Source organism: Notolepis coatsorum (assembly GCF_963971535.1).
Source record: "Notolepis coatsorum genome assembly, chromosome: 5".
Taxonomy (NCBI): Eukaryota; Metazoa; Chordata; class Actinopteri; order Aulopiformes; family Paralepididae; genus Notolepis; species Notolepis coatsorum.
In genome coordinates, this window is record NC_140169.1 from 9,943,616 (window position 1) to 9,959,059 (window position 15,444).

Below are 15,444 nucleotides of genomic sequence, written 5' to 3' on the forward strand. Positions count from 1 at the left end.
GAAGTGGGTGTGGCATATAAAATAGTGACACAGCGGGGGGAAGGGGGGGGGGGGGGGGGGGGTGTTGAACCAAGGCAAGTCCATTCCACAACTCCCACCCAACCCCAAAATTCACCAGAGAAAACAGCCAAAAGTACCCAGAGAAAACGTTCACGGAACAATCGAGTGGATGCGGGAGAGAGGGGAGAGGAGAGGAAAGAGAGGAGAAAAGAGGAGAAGAGAGGAGGAGGGAGGAGGGAGAGAAGAGGAGAGGAGAGGAGAGAGGAAGAAATAGTAGAGGAGAGGAGAGAGGAGCGGAAAGGAAATAAGAGAGGAGAGAGGAGAGAAGAGGAGAGGAGAGGAGAGAGGAGAAGAGAAGAGGAGTGAAGAGAGGATAAGAGAGGGGAGAGAAGATGAGTGGCGATGAGAGAGAAGAGAAGAGAAAAGAGAAGAGAGGAGAGAAGAGAGCAGAGCAGAGCAGAGAGGAGAAGGTAAGAGGAGAGGGTATATCTCAAGCAGTTGTGTAAAACACCCATGCACATGTAGTGTTGTTTGGTGAGATGGATGGTGTTTGTAGTGACAATGATGTCATCAGTCATGCAAGAGAAGCAATGTGATGTGAACAGACAGGAGGGAAGAAAAAGCCACACGGGAAAAAATGAACATGAGGTTAGGAAGGATGTGAGCAAAGGAATGAAAATAAACACACACACACACACACACACACACATATACACAAAAGAACACGCACAAACAAATAAAAATCAATATTAGTGCCATTTCACAATACAGATTACAGGACATGCTGTTAGCATCATGTTAGCATCATGTTAGCAGTGGTTTAAGCTACACGCTAGTATTACAGTCATTAGCGAACACAAGCCGGATGGATGCTATAGCTTAAAGGAACATGCCAACATTATGGAAAGTGTGCTTACTTTCTTCTCCAGAGTCAGACAAGAAGATAGATACTGTGCGTTCAGTAGAAAGCTATCCAGCTGCATACTAACCTAGCTTAGCACAAACTAATGGGAGAGGATACAGACCAGCTCAAACTAGCTGTTGGCCAGAAACAAGAGTTTTAAACTAGGCTAGTGGTCCGTATCTTCACACATTTTGTGCTATGCCAGGCAGGCTTGCAGCCGGATAGCTTTCTACTGAACGCACAGAGAGGCAATGGACCTGTCTCAAAACCCTGCCCCTTTTCTTGATCCTCCAATCACAACTGTCGCTTACCTCGGACAAACTTGGTTTGTCCGAGGTAAGCGACAGTTGTGATTGGAGGATCAAGAAAAGGGGCAGGGTTTGAGACAGGTCAATTGCTATCTATCTTCTTGTCTGACTCTGGAGAAGACGGTAAGTGCATATTTCCCATAATTTTGGCGTGTTCCTTTAATCTGTACCGTCATCAAACAGTGACCTCTAGGCAAAAAATATATATAAAAAGAAGGGAAAACAAAGTGCAATACCAAGTGTTTTTTTTTTTTTTTTGCCTAGAAGTTTCAGTTTGACAGCATTACAGATTCTACCTTTAAACTTCTAGAAAGCATGGTTTAAAAGCTGGCTGTAATTCTACAAGCAGTAGCAGACACCAAAGCTTAACTCAAGCAGACGATGGGATTTTGTGTTCATTTGAACCAGAGCCGTAGTCGACTGAATGTCTTGACGAAACAAAACAGAAACAAAAGCCGGGACTTTTCAACACAAGATCTTTTGGACCTCCATCTTATTTGCCGATGAAGACGAGCTTTCTCTTGACCCCTTCCTCTGACAAAATGGACATTTCTCTTAACAAACCCCTCTGTGAAGTGGAAGTCTTCATCAGTTCAATTCACTCAACCACCCCTGACCCCATGCAGACCTCCACCTGACCCCTGACCCCATGCAGACCTCCACCTGACCCCTGACCCCATGCAGACCTCCACCTGACCCCTGACCACATCCAGACCTCCACCTGACCCCTGACCCCATGCAGACCTCCACCTGACCCCTGACCACATGCAGACCTCCACCTGACCCCTGACCACATCCAGACCTCCACCTGACCCCTGACCCCATGCAGACCTCCACCTGACCCCTGACCCCATGCAGACCTCCACCTGACCCCTGACCCCATGCAGACCTCCACCTGACCCCTGACCACATCCAGACCTCCACCTGACCCCTGACCCCATGCAGACCTCCACCTGACCCCTGACCCCATGCAGACCTCCACCTGACCCCTGACCCCATGCAGACCTCCACCTGACCCCTGACCCCATGCAGACCTCCACCTGACCCCTGACCCCATGCAGACCTCCACCTGACCCCTGACCCCATGCAGACCTCCACCTGACCCCTGACCACATGCAGACCTCCACCTGACCCCTGACCCCATGCAGACCTCCACCTGACCCCTGACCACATGCAGACCTCCACCTGACCCCTGACCCCATGCAGACCTCCACCTGACCCCTGACCCCATGCAGACCTCCACCTGACCCCTGACCCCATGCAGACCTCCACCTGACCCCTGACCACATCCAGACCTCCATCCACTCACACAAGGCCAAAAAAAACACCTAAACACCACTCACCTGAGCGGGACTTCAGTCCAAACGGCGGGGTGCTGCAGGATGTGGAGCCGCTCTCCTCTCCCTGATGAGGTGAGGTAGAGGTGAGGTAGAGGTGAGGTAGAGGTGAGTTAGAGGTGAGGTAGAGGTGAGTTAGAGGTGAGTTAGAGGGAGGTAGAAGTGAGGTAGAGGTGAGGTAGAGGTGAGGTAGAGGTGAGGTAGAGGTGAGGTAGAGGTGAGTTAGAGGTGAGGTAGAGGTGAGTTAGAGGTGAGTTAGAGGTGAGTTAGAGGGAGGTAGAGGTGAGGTAGAGGTGAGTTAGAGGTGAGGTAGAGGTGAGGTAGAGGTGAGTTAGAGGTGAGGTAGAGGTGAGTTAGAGGTGAGGTAGAGGTGAGTTAGAGGTGAGTTAGAGGGAGGTAGGTGAGGTAGAGGTGAGGTAGAGGTGAGTTAGAGGGAGGTAGGTGAGGTAGAGGTGAGGTAGAGGTGAGTTAGAGGTGAGGTAGAGGTGAGGTAGAGGTGAGGTAGAGGTGAGGTAGAGGTGAGTTAGAGGTGAGTTAGAGGTGAGTTAGAGGGAGGTAGGTGAGGTAGAGGTGAGGTAGAGGTGAGTTAGAGGTGAGTTAGAGGTGAGTTAGAGGTGAGGTAGGTGAGGTAGGTGAGGTAGAGGTGAGGTAGAGGTGAGTTAGAGGTGAGGTAGAGGTGAGTTAGAGGTGAGTTAGAGGTGAGGTAGGTGAGGTAGAGGTGAGTTAGAGGTGAGTTAGAGGTGAGTTAGAGGTGAGTTAGAGGTGAGTTAGAGGTGAGTTAGAGGTGAGGTAGAGGTGAGTTAGAGGTGAGGTAGAGGTGAGGTAGAGGTGAGGTAGAGGTGAGGTAGAGGTGAGTTAGAGGTGAGTTAGAGGTGAGGTAGGTGAGGTAGAGGTGAGTTAGAGGTGAGTTAGAGGTGAGTTAGAGGTGAGGTAGAGGTGAGTTAGAGGTGAGGTAGAGGTGAGGTAGAGGTGAGTTAGAGGTGAGTTAGAGGTGAGTTAGAGGTGAGGTAGAGGTGAGGTAGAGGTGAGGTAGAGGTGAGTTAGAGGTGAGTTAGAGGTGAGTTAGAGGTGAGGTAGAGGTGAGTTAGAGGTGAGGTAGAGGTGAGTTAGAGGTGAGTTAGAGGTGAGGTAGAGGTGAGTTAGAGGTGAGTTAGAGGTGAGGTAGAGGTGAGTTAGAGGTGAGGTAGAGGTGAGTTAGAGGTGAGTTAGAGGTGAGGTAGAGGTGAGGTAGAGGTGAGTTAGAGGTGAGTTAGAGGGAGGTAGGTGAGGTAGAGGTGAGGTAGAGGTGAGTTAGAGGTGAGGTAGAGGTGAGTTAGAGGTGAGGTAGAGGTGAGGTAGAGGTGAGTTAGAGGTGAGGTAGAGGTGAGGTAGAGGTGAGTTAGAGGTGAGTTAGAGGTGAGGTAGAGGTGAGTTAGAGGTGAGGTAGAGGTGAGTTAGAGGTGAGTTAGAGGTGAGGTAGAGGTGAGGTAGAGGTGAGGTAGAGGTGAGTTAGAGGTGAGTTAGAGGTGAGGTAGAGGTGAGTTAGAGGTGAGGTAGAGGTGAGTTAGAGGTGAGTTAGAGGTGAGGTAGAGGTGAGTTAGAGGTGAGTTAGAGGTGAGTTAGAGGTGAGTTAGAGGTGAGTTAGAGGTGAGGTAGAGGTGAGGTAGAGGTGAGGTAGAGGTGAGTTAGAGGTGAGGTAGATGTGAGTTAGAGGTGAGTTAGAGGTGAGTTAGAGGTGAGGTAGAGGTGAGTTAGAGGTGAGGTAGAGGTGAGTTAGAGGTGAGTTAGAGGTGAGTTAGAGGTGAGTTAGAGGTGAGGTAGAGGTGAGGTAGAGGTGAGGTAGAGGTGAGTTAGAGGTGAGGTAGATGTGAGTTAGAGGTGAGGTAGAGGTGAGGTAGAGGTGAGTTAGAGGTGAGGTAGAGGTGAGTTAGAGGTGAGTTAGAGGTGAGTTAGAGGGAGGTAGGTGAGGTAGAGGTGAGGTAGAGGTGAGTTAGAGGTGAGGTAGAGGGAGGTAGGTGAGGTAGAGGTGAGTTAGAGGTGAGGTAGAGGTGAGTTAGAGGTGAGGTAGAGGTGAGGTAGAGGTGAGTTAGAGGTGAGTTAGAGGTGAGGTAGAGGTGAGGTAGAGGTGAGTTAGAGGTGAGTTAGAGGTGAGTTAGAGGTGAGGTAGAGGTGAGGTAGAGGTGAGTTAGAGGTGAGTTAGAGGTGAGTTAGAGGTGAGGTAGAGGTGAGGTAGAGGTGAGTTAGAGGTGAGTTAGAGGTGAGTTAGAGGTGAGTTAGAGGTGAGGTAGAGGTGAGTTAGAGGTGAGGTAGAGGTGAGGTAGAGGTGAGTTAGAGGTGAGGTAGAGGTGAGTTAGAGGTGAGGTAGAGGTGAGTTAGAGGTGAGTTAGAGGTGAGTTAGAGGTGAGGTAGAGGTGAGGTAGAGGTGAGTTAGAGGTGAGTTAGAGGTGAGGTAGAGGTGAGTTAGAGGTGAGTTAGAGGTGAGGTAGAGGTGAGGTAGAGGTGAGTTAGAGGTGAGTTAGAGGTGAGGTAGAGGTGAGTTAGAGGTGAGGTAGAGGTGAGGTAGAGGTGAGTTAGAGGTGAGGTAGAGGTGAGGTAGAGGTGAGTTAGAGGTGAGTTAGAGGTGAGGTAGAGGTGAGTTAGAGGTGAGGTAGAGGTGAGGTAGAGGTGAGTTAGAGGTGAGGTAAAGGTGAGTTAGAGGTGAGGTAGAGGTGAGGTAGAGGTGAGGTAGAGGTGAGTTAGAGGTGAGTTAGAGGTGAGTTAGAGGTGAGGTAGAGGTGAGTTAGAGGTGAGTTAGAGGTGAGGTAGAGGTGAGTTAGAGGTGAGTTAGAGGTGAGGTAGAGGTGAGGTAGAGGTGAGGTAGAGGTGAGGTAGAGGTGAGTTAGAGGTGAGGTAGAGGTGAGGTAGAGGTGAGTTAGAGGTGAGTTAGAGGTGAGTTAGAGGTGAGTTAGAGGTGAGTTAGAGGTGAGGTAGAGGTGAGTTAGAGGTGAGGTAGAGGTGAGGTAGAGGTGAGTTAGAGGTGAGGTAGAGGTGAGGTAGAGGTGAGTTAGAGGTGAGTTAGAGGTGAGGTAGAGGTGAGTTAGAGGTGAGTTAGAGGTGAGTTAGAGGTGAGGTAGAGGTGAGGTAGAGGTGAGTTAGAGGTGAGTTAGAGGTGAGGTAGAGGTGAGTTAGAGGTGAGGTAGAGGTGAGGTAGAGGTGAGGTAGAGGTGAGGTAGAGGTGAGGTAGAGGTGAGGTAGAGGTGAGTTAGAGGTGAGTTAGAGGTGAGGTAGAGGTGAGTTAGAGGTGAGTTAGAGGTGAGTTAGAATGTGAAATACTTGCTGAACATACAGTACTATAGTCATAAATGGTAAATAGTCATACTGTCCTGCATGTACAACGTGTACTTTGTTGTGTCTGTACACACATACATAGTCCTCCCACTATATTTACATACACATTGAAATGTTAGGATTAACTAGGGATGCTCGATATTGGCTTTTTTACCGATACCGATATACCGATATTGTCCAACTCTTAATTTCCGATACCGATATCAACCGATATCAACCGATACCTATATATGCAGGGTCCCCCCCCCCCCCCCCCCAAAAATGGAATAATTTCAGGTAATTAACATTACATATCTCTTGTTGTGGAATTAACACAACATTATGCATACTTTTGACAATAAATAAAATCAGAATTTGTTCTTACTTGCTTGCCTGGGTAAATAAAGGTTATAGAAATGTTAAAAAAAAAAAAAAAATGAAAACCGATACCGATATTTTCCGATATCACATTTTAATGCCGATATCGGCCAATAATATCGGTAGGCCGATAATATCGGACATCCCTAACATACATAAATGTGTGTGTGTGTGTGTGCGTGCATGTATGTGTGTATGTGTGTGTGACATGGATTTGACATGGATTTACATGGAAGCTTAGTGCACCTTAGTTGAGCCATGAGCAGAGCCAAGACATAAAACCAGCCAGAGCTATTCTTAAACTATCCTCACTTTGACCCTTGACTCTAACCGTCACGTAGAGAGAGATAGAGAGAGACAGAGTGTTATCTAATATACTGTACAGTAGAACATGTTATATGTTAGAGCAGGGGTAGGCAACCTTAGGCACGCGTGCCTGCATAGGCACGCGGGGGCATTTGCATAGGCACAGGGGGCAGCAGTTAAAAAAAAAAAAAAAAAAAAAAAAAAAAATTATATATACTTTTTTTTTTTTTTTTTTTTTTGCTTTGAAATATTATAGTGAAATATTTTGCACTGTTGTCGCATTTATCTTGTTGAAATCCTCCCACAGGTTCTTTTTACTACCACATATTTAATTGAGACCCTTTATTTGTTTATTATTTCAATTTAGCTGGAAATACATTGCTACATCATTCAGTAACATTTGCAGAGCCTTATAACAAAAACATTATTACGGTCACCATTGTGACCAGTGGGATTAATCAACTAATTTTATTATTTATTTTTCTATTTCATTGAACATTGCACATGTTAAAAGCCATATTCTTTACTCAAAATGTGAGTATTACCAAGTCAACTTGTGTTAAAACAATGACAATAAACATAGTTTTATTAGGTTGAAATAATGTGGTTGTGTACTTATTTTTCTGGATTATTATGGATTGAAAACTGAAAACCTTAATGCACAGTAACTGAACTAAATATTTTTAAGTTCTGGTAACTTATTATTATATATTTTTTACAGTGTAGTCTTGCGATCAATCAAAACTTATTTACACGATATACCTCACATTCACCCTCCATTCACATCCTGGTGTTCTCCTGGTGTTCTTCATTAGGCCTGTAGGTGGAGCTATGACAGCCCACGTACAGTACACACACCGATGGTGTGTGATGTGTCCAAAAATGAATGGGCAAATGTGAGTGAAATGGTCGCACTGTATGCAGCTGTTTGTCTGCATTGCATTCCCCCCCCCCCCAACTCAGATTTAGGGTTGATACAACCATCATAATAATATTGTTAATAATAACGATAATGATGTAATAATGTAAAAAGTATCATTAAAAATACCTGATTATGAGAAAAAATATTTACGATGCATGGAATATTGTTGAGGCACACTAGTTACAACTATATTTCAAACAGGCACTCCATGTCAAAAAGGTTGCTGACCCCTGTGTTAGAGTGTTATCGTTAGGTTATGGCTATAACCAAGTTCTGTTAGTTAGGGGTGACGCTTGGCATCACACTGCACTCCCTCGCGTACGTGCACGCACACTGAATAAAATTCCACAAGATATACCTTTAATACCAGTATTAGTCTGACCACACCCCTCATCAGCTTACCTTCATAAGCAGGTGTGTGGTCACCTGCTCTCCTCCTACCCAAGCTTTCACCACAAGGTGAGGTCAAGGGCTGCAGCGGCCGTCTGATGCCAAGCGTTACCCCTAACTAACAGAACTTGGTTATAGCCATAACCTAACGTTCTGTTCCGTTAGGGGCTCTGCTTGGCATCACACTGCACAATGGGAGGCCAAGCGGAGCCGCTGGCTGACAAATACACCCCGCTGACAGCCCCCCACAACCATCAGAACAGGGAGGGCCGAGCCCCCCCGACCCCCCCTAATGGAGGGCATCCCCCCTATTAGGGGCTTCACGGGAGGGCGACGGACCCGACCGTGCGAAGAGGCACTCAAGCAACTCAACGCACAGGGTGAGCAGACCGTGGCTTGACCCCACGACTACACCCACGCACAACCCGCATGCCACCCGGGAACGAACGTAGGAAACAACCTCGTTACTGCCCCCAGAATCACGGGGTCAAGGGCAAACCCAACCCCGTGGCAAGGCCGTAGCAGCGGAGCGCGAAGGAAGACCCAGACCCACCAAAAGGACTGGACTCCCTGGAATGGGGGCCCGGAGAAGTCCATGATGCCAGCATCAAGACCCCACCAGGTGGGCACGTAGTGCCCCGCCCCCCACATCGCCAGCGTATTCGGACAAAGGCCCCTCAGTTACTGCACCTGGTATTCCCAGGCGGTATCCCATCCAAGTACTAACCAGGCCAGAACCTGCTTAGCTTCCGAGATCGGACGAGATCGGGCGTGTTCAGGTTGGTATGGCCGTAAGCCGAGCGGGCCCTGTCCCCCCAATAGTACACCGCCTGGCACACTGACCCTGCAGAACAGGCAGTCAGCATGGCCGTAAGCACACAAAAAAGGTTAACCAACGGAAGCAGGCAGCGCACCGGGGAAAAAACCAGGCAACAGGCTGTTAACCCTAGCCTGGAGACTGCGGACGAGACAGGCGCCAGAGGGGACAGCTGAACACAGCCGCCCCGGCGGAAGGGGCGTATGCTGGCGTTGTTGAATGACCAAGCCTCCATTTAAAAACCCCCACCCAGAGGGGTTGAGGCAGAGAAGGCTGACACGATTGGCAGACGTCATGAACGTGCAGGGGCACCCTCAACCGGTGAACCCGAGAGTTGACACTGCACCAACACACCAGGGAATCAACCACCTTGGCGTTACCCAATGCGGTGGTTGTTCCTATAACCCCTCAAGAAAAAACTCCAAAACACACCTGCGGGTATACACCGGCCATACCGCAGTACAAGTGTCTCAGTTTTCAAAAAAGGGTTAACCCAGGCCTACGGGTCGACGAACATTACCTCGGACCGGGCCTGGCGATACGGGAAGCACAGGGTCACCAGAGGAGGTCAAAGACCACCCCAACAGACCCCTCTTCGCCATGCGTGAGAGAGGAGCGAAAAAGAATGGAGAACCAGCCCCTAAGCACACCGTACTTGGTATTCCCAGGCGGTCTCCCAACCAAGTACTAACCAGGACCAACCTGTGTACAGTGGTGCAGTCGTAACATGGGAACTGGTAACACGCCACACGCGTACCTAGCGCACAACGAATGGACAGAGCGCATCTTTGTGCGCGCGTACTGATCATCTAGTAACACGGCGTGTAACCGCGTGTGACCACGACTGCACCACTGCCTGTGTAGCGGCCGAGATCCGACGAGATCGAGCGTGTACAGAATGGCATGGCTGTAAGCCATTACGACAGTGCTGAGTAAAAACGTACCCAACCAGGGTCTCCATAGCGCTTAACCCTGTGACACCCGGACCGACCTGGCATTTTTCCCCCTGAAAAAAGCCCAAGTCCCTCAGGGTACCAGAACAGCAGATCTGCATCCCCGGCGGACAACGGGTTCAACTGATCCGGACCAGCGTGACCAGAACCAGTCCCGTGCCCTAACCACGCCGACATGCCTACTCCAGGAGAAGGGCAGATATGCGTGTCGATCTTAACATGAAAAGAAGGCGCCACCCAGACGTTCGGGCGAACCGCGCCTGGTGGCCCACCCCAAGGGCGTGAGACCCCTCTACATATGTTCAGATCCATTCCGTCATCATCCCCCAGACATGAACGAGAATCCGTCGAAAAACCAACCCAGGTTGTGGGATTTGGTCGTCGGAAGAGGAAAAACACCTATCTCGGTTGCTTTATAAAAATGCCGTTTCAACCACAAGCAACCAAGGCGTGCCAGTCAGTCGCCTGTTTACAGCGAGCTAGCACTATACGTGCGTCGGGACACACCCCCATCAATGAACAGGCTATTTAGACCTGTCATTGAATCCCCAAGGCGCCCAGGGGAACGACAAGAGGGGTGTGACACTTCCTAACTCCAACACTTTTTGAATAGAAAAGAAGGAAGCATCAACAGTATGTATCCCAGTCTACACAGCCAGGGGTAAAAAAATTTCACATTTTTACATCCCACCACCCTCCCATAGGAAGGAGACGGGGATCCCCAGAGAGACTTCCCACGCGAGCTGTACAGATTGAAAAGAATATATTGCACCTTGAGCCATGTAAAAAATTGGTTTTAGGGCTCTCCGGGGAAGAGGCCCTGAACCCATACACACTCAACAATCGAATTGAATCGAATACATATACAATAGAACAGGACACCTTCTAGAGGGTCCACTCACTTTGACAATCTGAGGAGGAAGGCTCTGTACTCTGATGGAGGCTCCCTCACATGGAAGAAGGAGTCCGAACTCACAGAAGGCCCGAATAGGCGCTTGGTGAGGAGGAGCCCTGACCACCCCCCTGAAACAGATCCATCACATGGACCTGAACAGCACACGGAAGTCCTACCAACAGAGACGCGCACAGTGACGTACTCTATGGTGGGGTAATTCCTGCGGTGCACACGCCCAATATACCAGGCCGTGGAACCAGGAAACTCCCTCCCCCCCCCCCGTAACGTGCCGAACCGCCACGTGACGGGAACCTTGAAGGACAGGGGGTGTACCCCTGACCGACAGAAACAAGGGGAAGAGGAAAGGTTACCAGTTCACCCCTTTACGACCCCACACCCATGATACGATGTAATGACAAAAAGAGAATATGACAGTCATAGTCAGCTCTATGAAGCGTTTGACAGCTCCACACAGCGCATGAGCTAACCTGCTATCTGATTTTTACTAAGGAAAAAACACAGAATAGAGAGGGCTCTAAGAGCCCCGGTCCAACATACACATGTGCTTCTGTGGCCAGTCTAACCCAGTTGTAGGTCACATGACACACACAACCCATCATCACCTACAAAAAATGGCAAAAACACTCAACAGAGGAACGCCGTTTTTCACAATGAGAGAATACATAATTCTCGATTAGTATCGGCCACAGGCCTTGCTAAGCACACACGACAGCGACCAAACCATCTTTTCTTTTAGGAAAATAAAGTTTCTCCAGCAGTTTTAGCACAACCTCAGCAATCAAGCTAAGGGTTACATCGCATCCCTACCACACAAAAGACACAAATAGTGCACAACATGTCTGATAGGAGGATGAAAAAGTCCCCAGGGAACCGGGGGGAAACACAATCCTCTTATCTTACCCTCAATACGGCCAGTTAAAACAGGAAAACCTGTTAATATGTGAACACACTGTTCATTGTCATCACAGGCTGAGAAAAGAACATTCTTTTACTCACTTGTCACCAAGCATAGCTTCATAGGTTAGTTACCTTAGTTGTGAGTACACGGTACATATAAACACCATGATGTTTCTCACACAACAACCAGATCATTTTCACATCTGTAACAACAACCCGATTTGCACGGAGAAGCTAACTGCCAGTGACAAAAACAGTACACACATAACTCGCGTCGCATCCTAAATGCATTGCAGCAACACACGTTTGGGAAAACATCGTTATTCACAAAACATTTAGAAAAGTAAAACCAGAAGACGTGTTATAAGGTCTGGTCAAACCTGGTCCTACCCGGAACGTAGATCAGCAAAGTGCAGTCACAGACACCGTAGGAACACAGCCGCTCCTGTGTTGTTCGAACTGGGCAGCGTCGCCGCTCCAACCCGCACTACAGTCCTCTTTGTTGACGCAACCTTGCCGTCCTGGCTCAGGGCAGGGTCGACGAAACATCCCCTGTCAAGGATGACGTCGTAGTCAAGAGTGTAAAACATGTTAAAATCAAAGCACGTTCAACAGAATAGCATCAAGCTAACGGCCGCTCCAACCGTTCGGGCGCTACTGCCCCTGCTCGCGAGACGCCGAGCTAACGGCGCACGCGACCAGAAGCGAGCTCACGGCGGCGCGCGAGAAGCTAAAGCTACCCCGCGCCAGGCCATGGCCTATAGCAGCAAGCTAACGTTACCTAGTGATCACGACATGCTAGCACCGCAGCTAACAGCTGACTGGCTAACAGTAGGCCCAACCTAAGCAGGCCATGCAGCGATCCCAGCAGGCTAACGCAGCAGCTAACAGCTGACTGGCTAACCGTAAGCTAAGCAGCTATCACCTGAACATGTATACAATGACATAACACTCACCCAGACAGGCCGCCGTTCTGAACCTCTCCTCACTTTTTAAGAGAAAAGAGAAACAAGATGTCAACACTGCTTTACAACGGTGATTTTACCAATACCCGACGGAATCAGCACAATACCAAACTGGCCTGTGTAGCTGACTTGAACATGGATCTGCCGCTATCGCACATCCATGCACATATCTCCTCGTGAAGGAATACTCTCATTTGGATATGAAAGAAGGGGCTACACGGTGACAGAGAGAATCCACTCGTCCAGAACACACAGGGATCACCAGTGTTAATGGTCGCGGCCCACTAGTTAAAACTACAATGGTCTTCAGACCAAGGCCTTCTGTCGCCTAGGTGGCTGAACAAAGGACCCTAGCCTGGGGCCGGTTTCCATAAACTTTGTCAAGTAGCCCCCATAGCACTAACAGACAAGTGGAGCCTGCCAGCAAAACACTACTCACCCAACCTGGAACGCACCGCTTCTCACAACAGCGGCGTGTCCGACAGTTCAGCTGTGGCCTGACAGGTTTCACCCCAACAAACACAGCAAGGAACTGCAGTTGAGAAGCATGCAGCGGCGTGCTCCCAATACGAAAACCGGTGGAGGGTTTTTAGAATGATCATCATCTTCCAGACACTCCAGTACGAAGACAATATCGCCGTATTTTCTCGAAAATAGTGAGAGAGAAAATAAAGATATGATGTCAACGTATCTCCTCCTTGTAAACAATATTTTTCTCCACGTCAACTAACAACACGTCAAGTGGGGTACTACCAAGGCACTTCCTTGTGGTGAAAGCGAGAAGGAGGAGAGCAGGTGACCACACACCTGCTTATGAAGGTAAGCTGATGAGGGGTGTGGTCAGACTAATACTGGTATTAAAGGTATATCTTGTGGAATTTTATTCAGTGCGCGTGCACGTACGCGAGGGAGTGCAGTGTGATGCCAAGCAGAGCCCCTAACGGAACAGAACTAATATACTGTACAGTAGAACATGTTATATGATGAGTTTGATCTAAAATCCAGATCTCTGCTGAGTTCACGTTGCTGTCTGTGGTCACTCAATAAAAAAAAATACTACATTTCAGAAAACTTAAAGCATATTAATGACGATCATGCAATACATGAAAGCACATAATAAGAAATACCAAAGACACATACACAAGTATATTCTCAAACAAGTACATATGGGTAGAAATGTACTTTTAACACACTTAATATGGGAAAATATACTTTTTATTTTACTTGGGCAGTGTGTGGTAACAAGGCATTATATGAGTGTCTGTGTGCCGTTTGTGTGCGTGTAAAGTAGGGATAATCCACCCTGCTACACAAACATCACAAAACAAACTGGTCAGACTACTGCTTGACCTTACTCCTAGAACCCACCTCACCCCTGCCCACTTTGACAACCTAGGATGGCTTAGAGTAGACGACAGAGTACAGCAACTTGCAATGGGCCTGGTCTACAAGATACACTATACGACTAAGGTACCCATGTACATGTCAAAATACTTCCCAAAGGTCAGTGAATACCACGACACCAGAGGGAGCTCCACAAATCATGTTAAACCCAGATTCGGCTCAAACAAGGGACTAAACACATTTCGCAATTATGCCACATCAATGTGGAACACCCTACCCAAAGCTGTAAAGGAATGTGGATCACTACCCACTTTCAAAACCACTCTCAAAGAACACCTATACGGGAGACTGCAATTCGAAACTGGCCCCTGTAAATGTCCTAACCCAACCCCCTCCAATGTACAGTAAATTACCAAACATGGTTTTGTCAATATTCCAATGTACAGTTGTGCTTGTACAGTTGTACAGTGTCCACCCCTCCTATACCCAACCTACCCAACCCCCCCACCCCACCCACCCAACCGCCTCCAATGTACAGCCCCCCCCCCCCACCTAATGTACGGTTTCATAAATGTATAGATGTAGCAGTACTGTCTATCTGTATGTCATGTATGTGTGTGTGTGTGTGTGTGTGTGTGTGTGTGTGTGTGTGTGTGTGTGTGTGTGTGTGTGTGTCTGTAAGTGTGTGAGCGTGTGTGCGTGACAGAGTATGCTTGTGTGTGTATGTGTGTTTTGATTTGTTCATTGTTAAGAGTCAGTCTTGAAAATACTTTGGGCAACAAGGCACACTTGTCCTCCTCATTCCTAAGCCTGCACACACACTTTCTATAGGCCCAGGTGTTTGGCCCTTTAGGCTACAACCTGCACACAGAGTCCTCTCTATAGGGCCAGGTGTTTGGCCCTTTAGGCTACAACCTGCACACAGAGTCCTCTCTATAGGCCCAGGTGTTTGGCCCTTTAGGCTACAACCTGCACACAGAGTCCTCTCTATAGGGCCAGGTGTTTGGCCCTTTAGGCTACAACCTGCACACTGAGTCCTCTCTATAGGCCCAGGTGTTTGGCCCTTTAGGCTACAACCTGCACACAGAGTCCTCTCTATAGGCCCAGGTGTTTGGCCCTTTAGGCTTCAACCTGCACACAGAGTCCTCTCTATAGGCCCAGGTGTTTGGCCCTTTAGGCTACTACCTGCACACAGAGTCCTTTCTATAGGCCCAGGTGTTTGACCCTTTAGGCTACAACCTGCACACAGAGTCCTCTCTATAGGGCCAGGTGTTTGGCACTTTAGGCTACAACCTGCACACTGAGTCCTCTCTATAGGCCCAGGTGTTTGGCCCTTTAGGCTACAACCTGCACACAGAGTCCTCTCTATAGGGCCAGGTGTTTGGCCCTTTAGGCTACAACCTGCACACAGAGTCCTCTCTATAGGGCCAGGTGTTTGGCCCTTTAGGCTACAAGATTCAAGATTCAAGATTCAAGAGTTTTAATTGTCACGGCATACAGGTATACAATGAAATGCGGCTGGTCTTGCCCGCGACGATGTGCAATACAGTGGTACAACATATAATAGAATCCAATAAAATACAGTGGTACAACATATTAATAGAATCCAATAAAACAGTGCAATAAACAGGTACATGGTGTGCCATCTCGGTATCTGTACATTAGTATTTACAGAGCATATAGGACATGCTAGTTAGCTTTAGTAGTGCAATACACTGTTCC

The 15,444-nt window shown here is 48.4% G+C and overlaps 1 protein-coding gene across 2 annotated transcripts in view; it reads right to left on the reverse strand.

Annotated features, from left to right (window-relative positions):
- Positions 1–15,444, reverse strand: part of lrch1 (leucine-rich repeats and calponin homology (CH) domain containing 1) — a 348,164-nt gene that overhangs the window by 52,507 nt on the left and 280,213 nt on the right. For both annotated transcript variants that reach the window (XM_084314586.1, XM_084314585.1), the window contains exon 14: positions 2,556–2,616. In XM_084314586.1, coding sequence (XP_084170712.1) covers positions 2,556–2,616 — 61 coding nt within the window. The remainder of the gene's footprint in view (positions 1–2,555; positions 2,617–15,444) is intronic.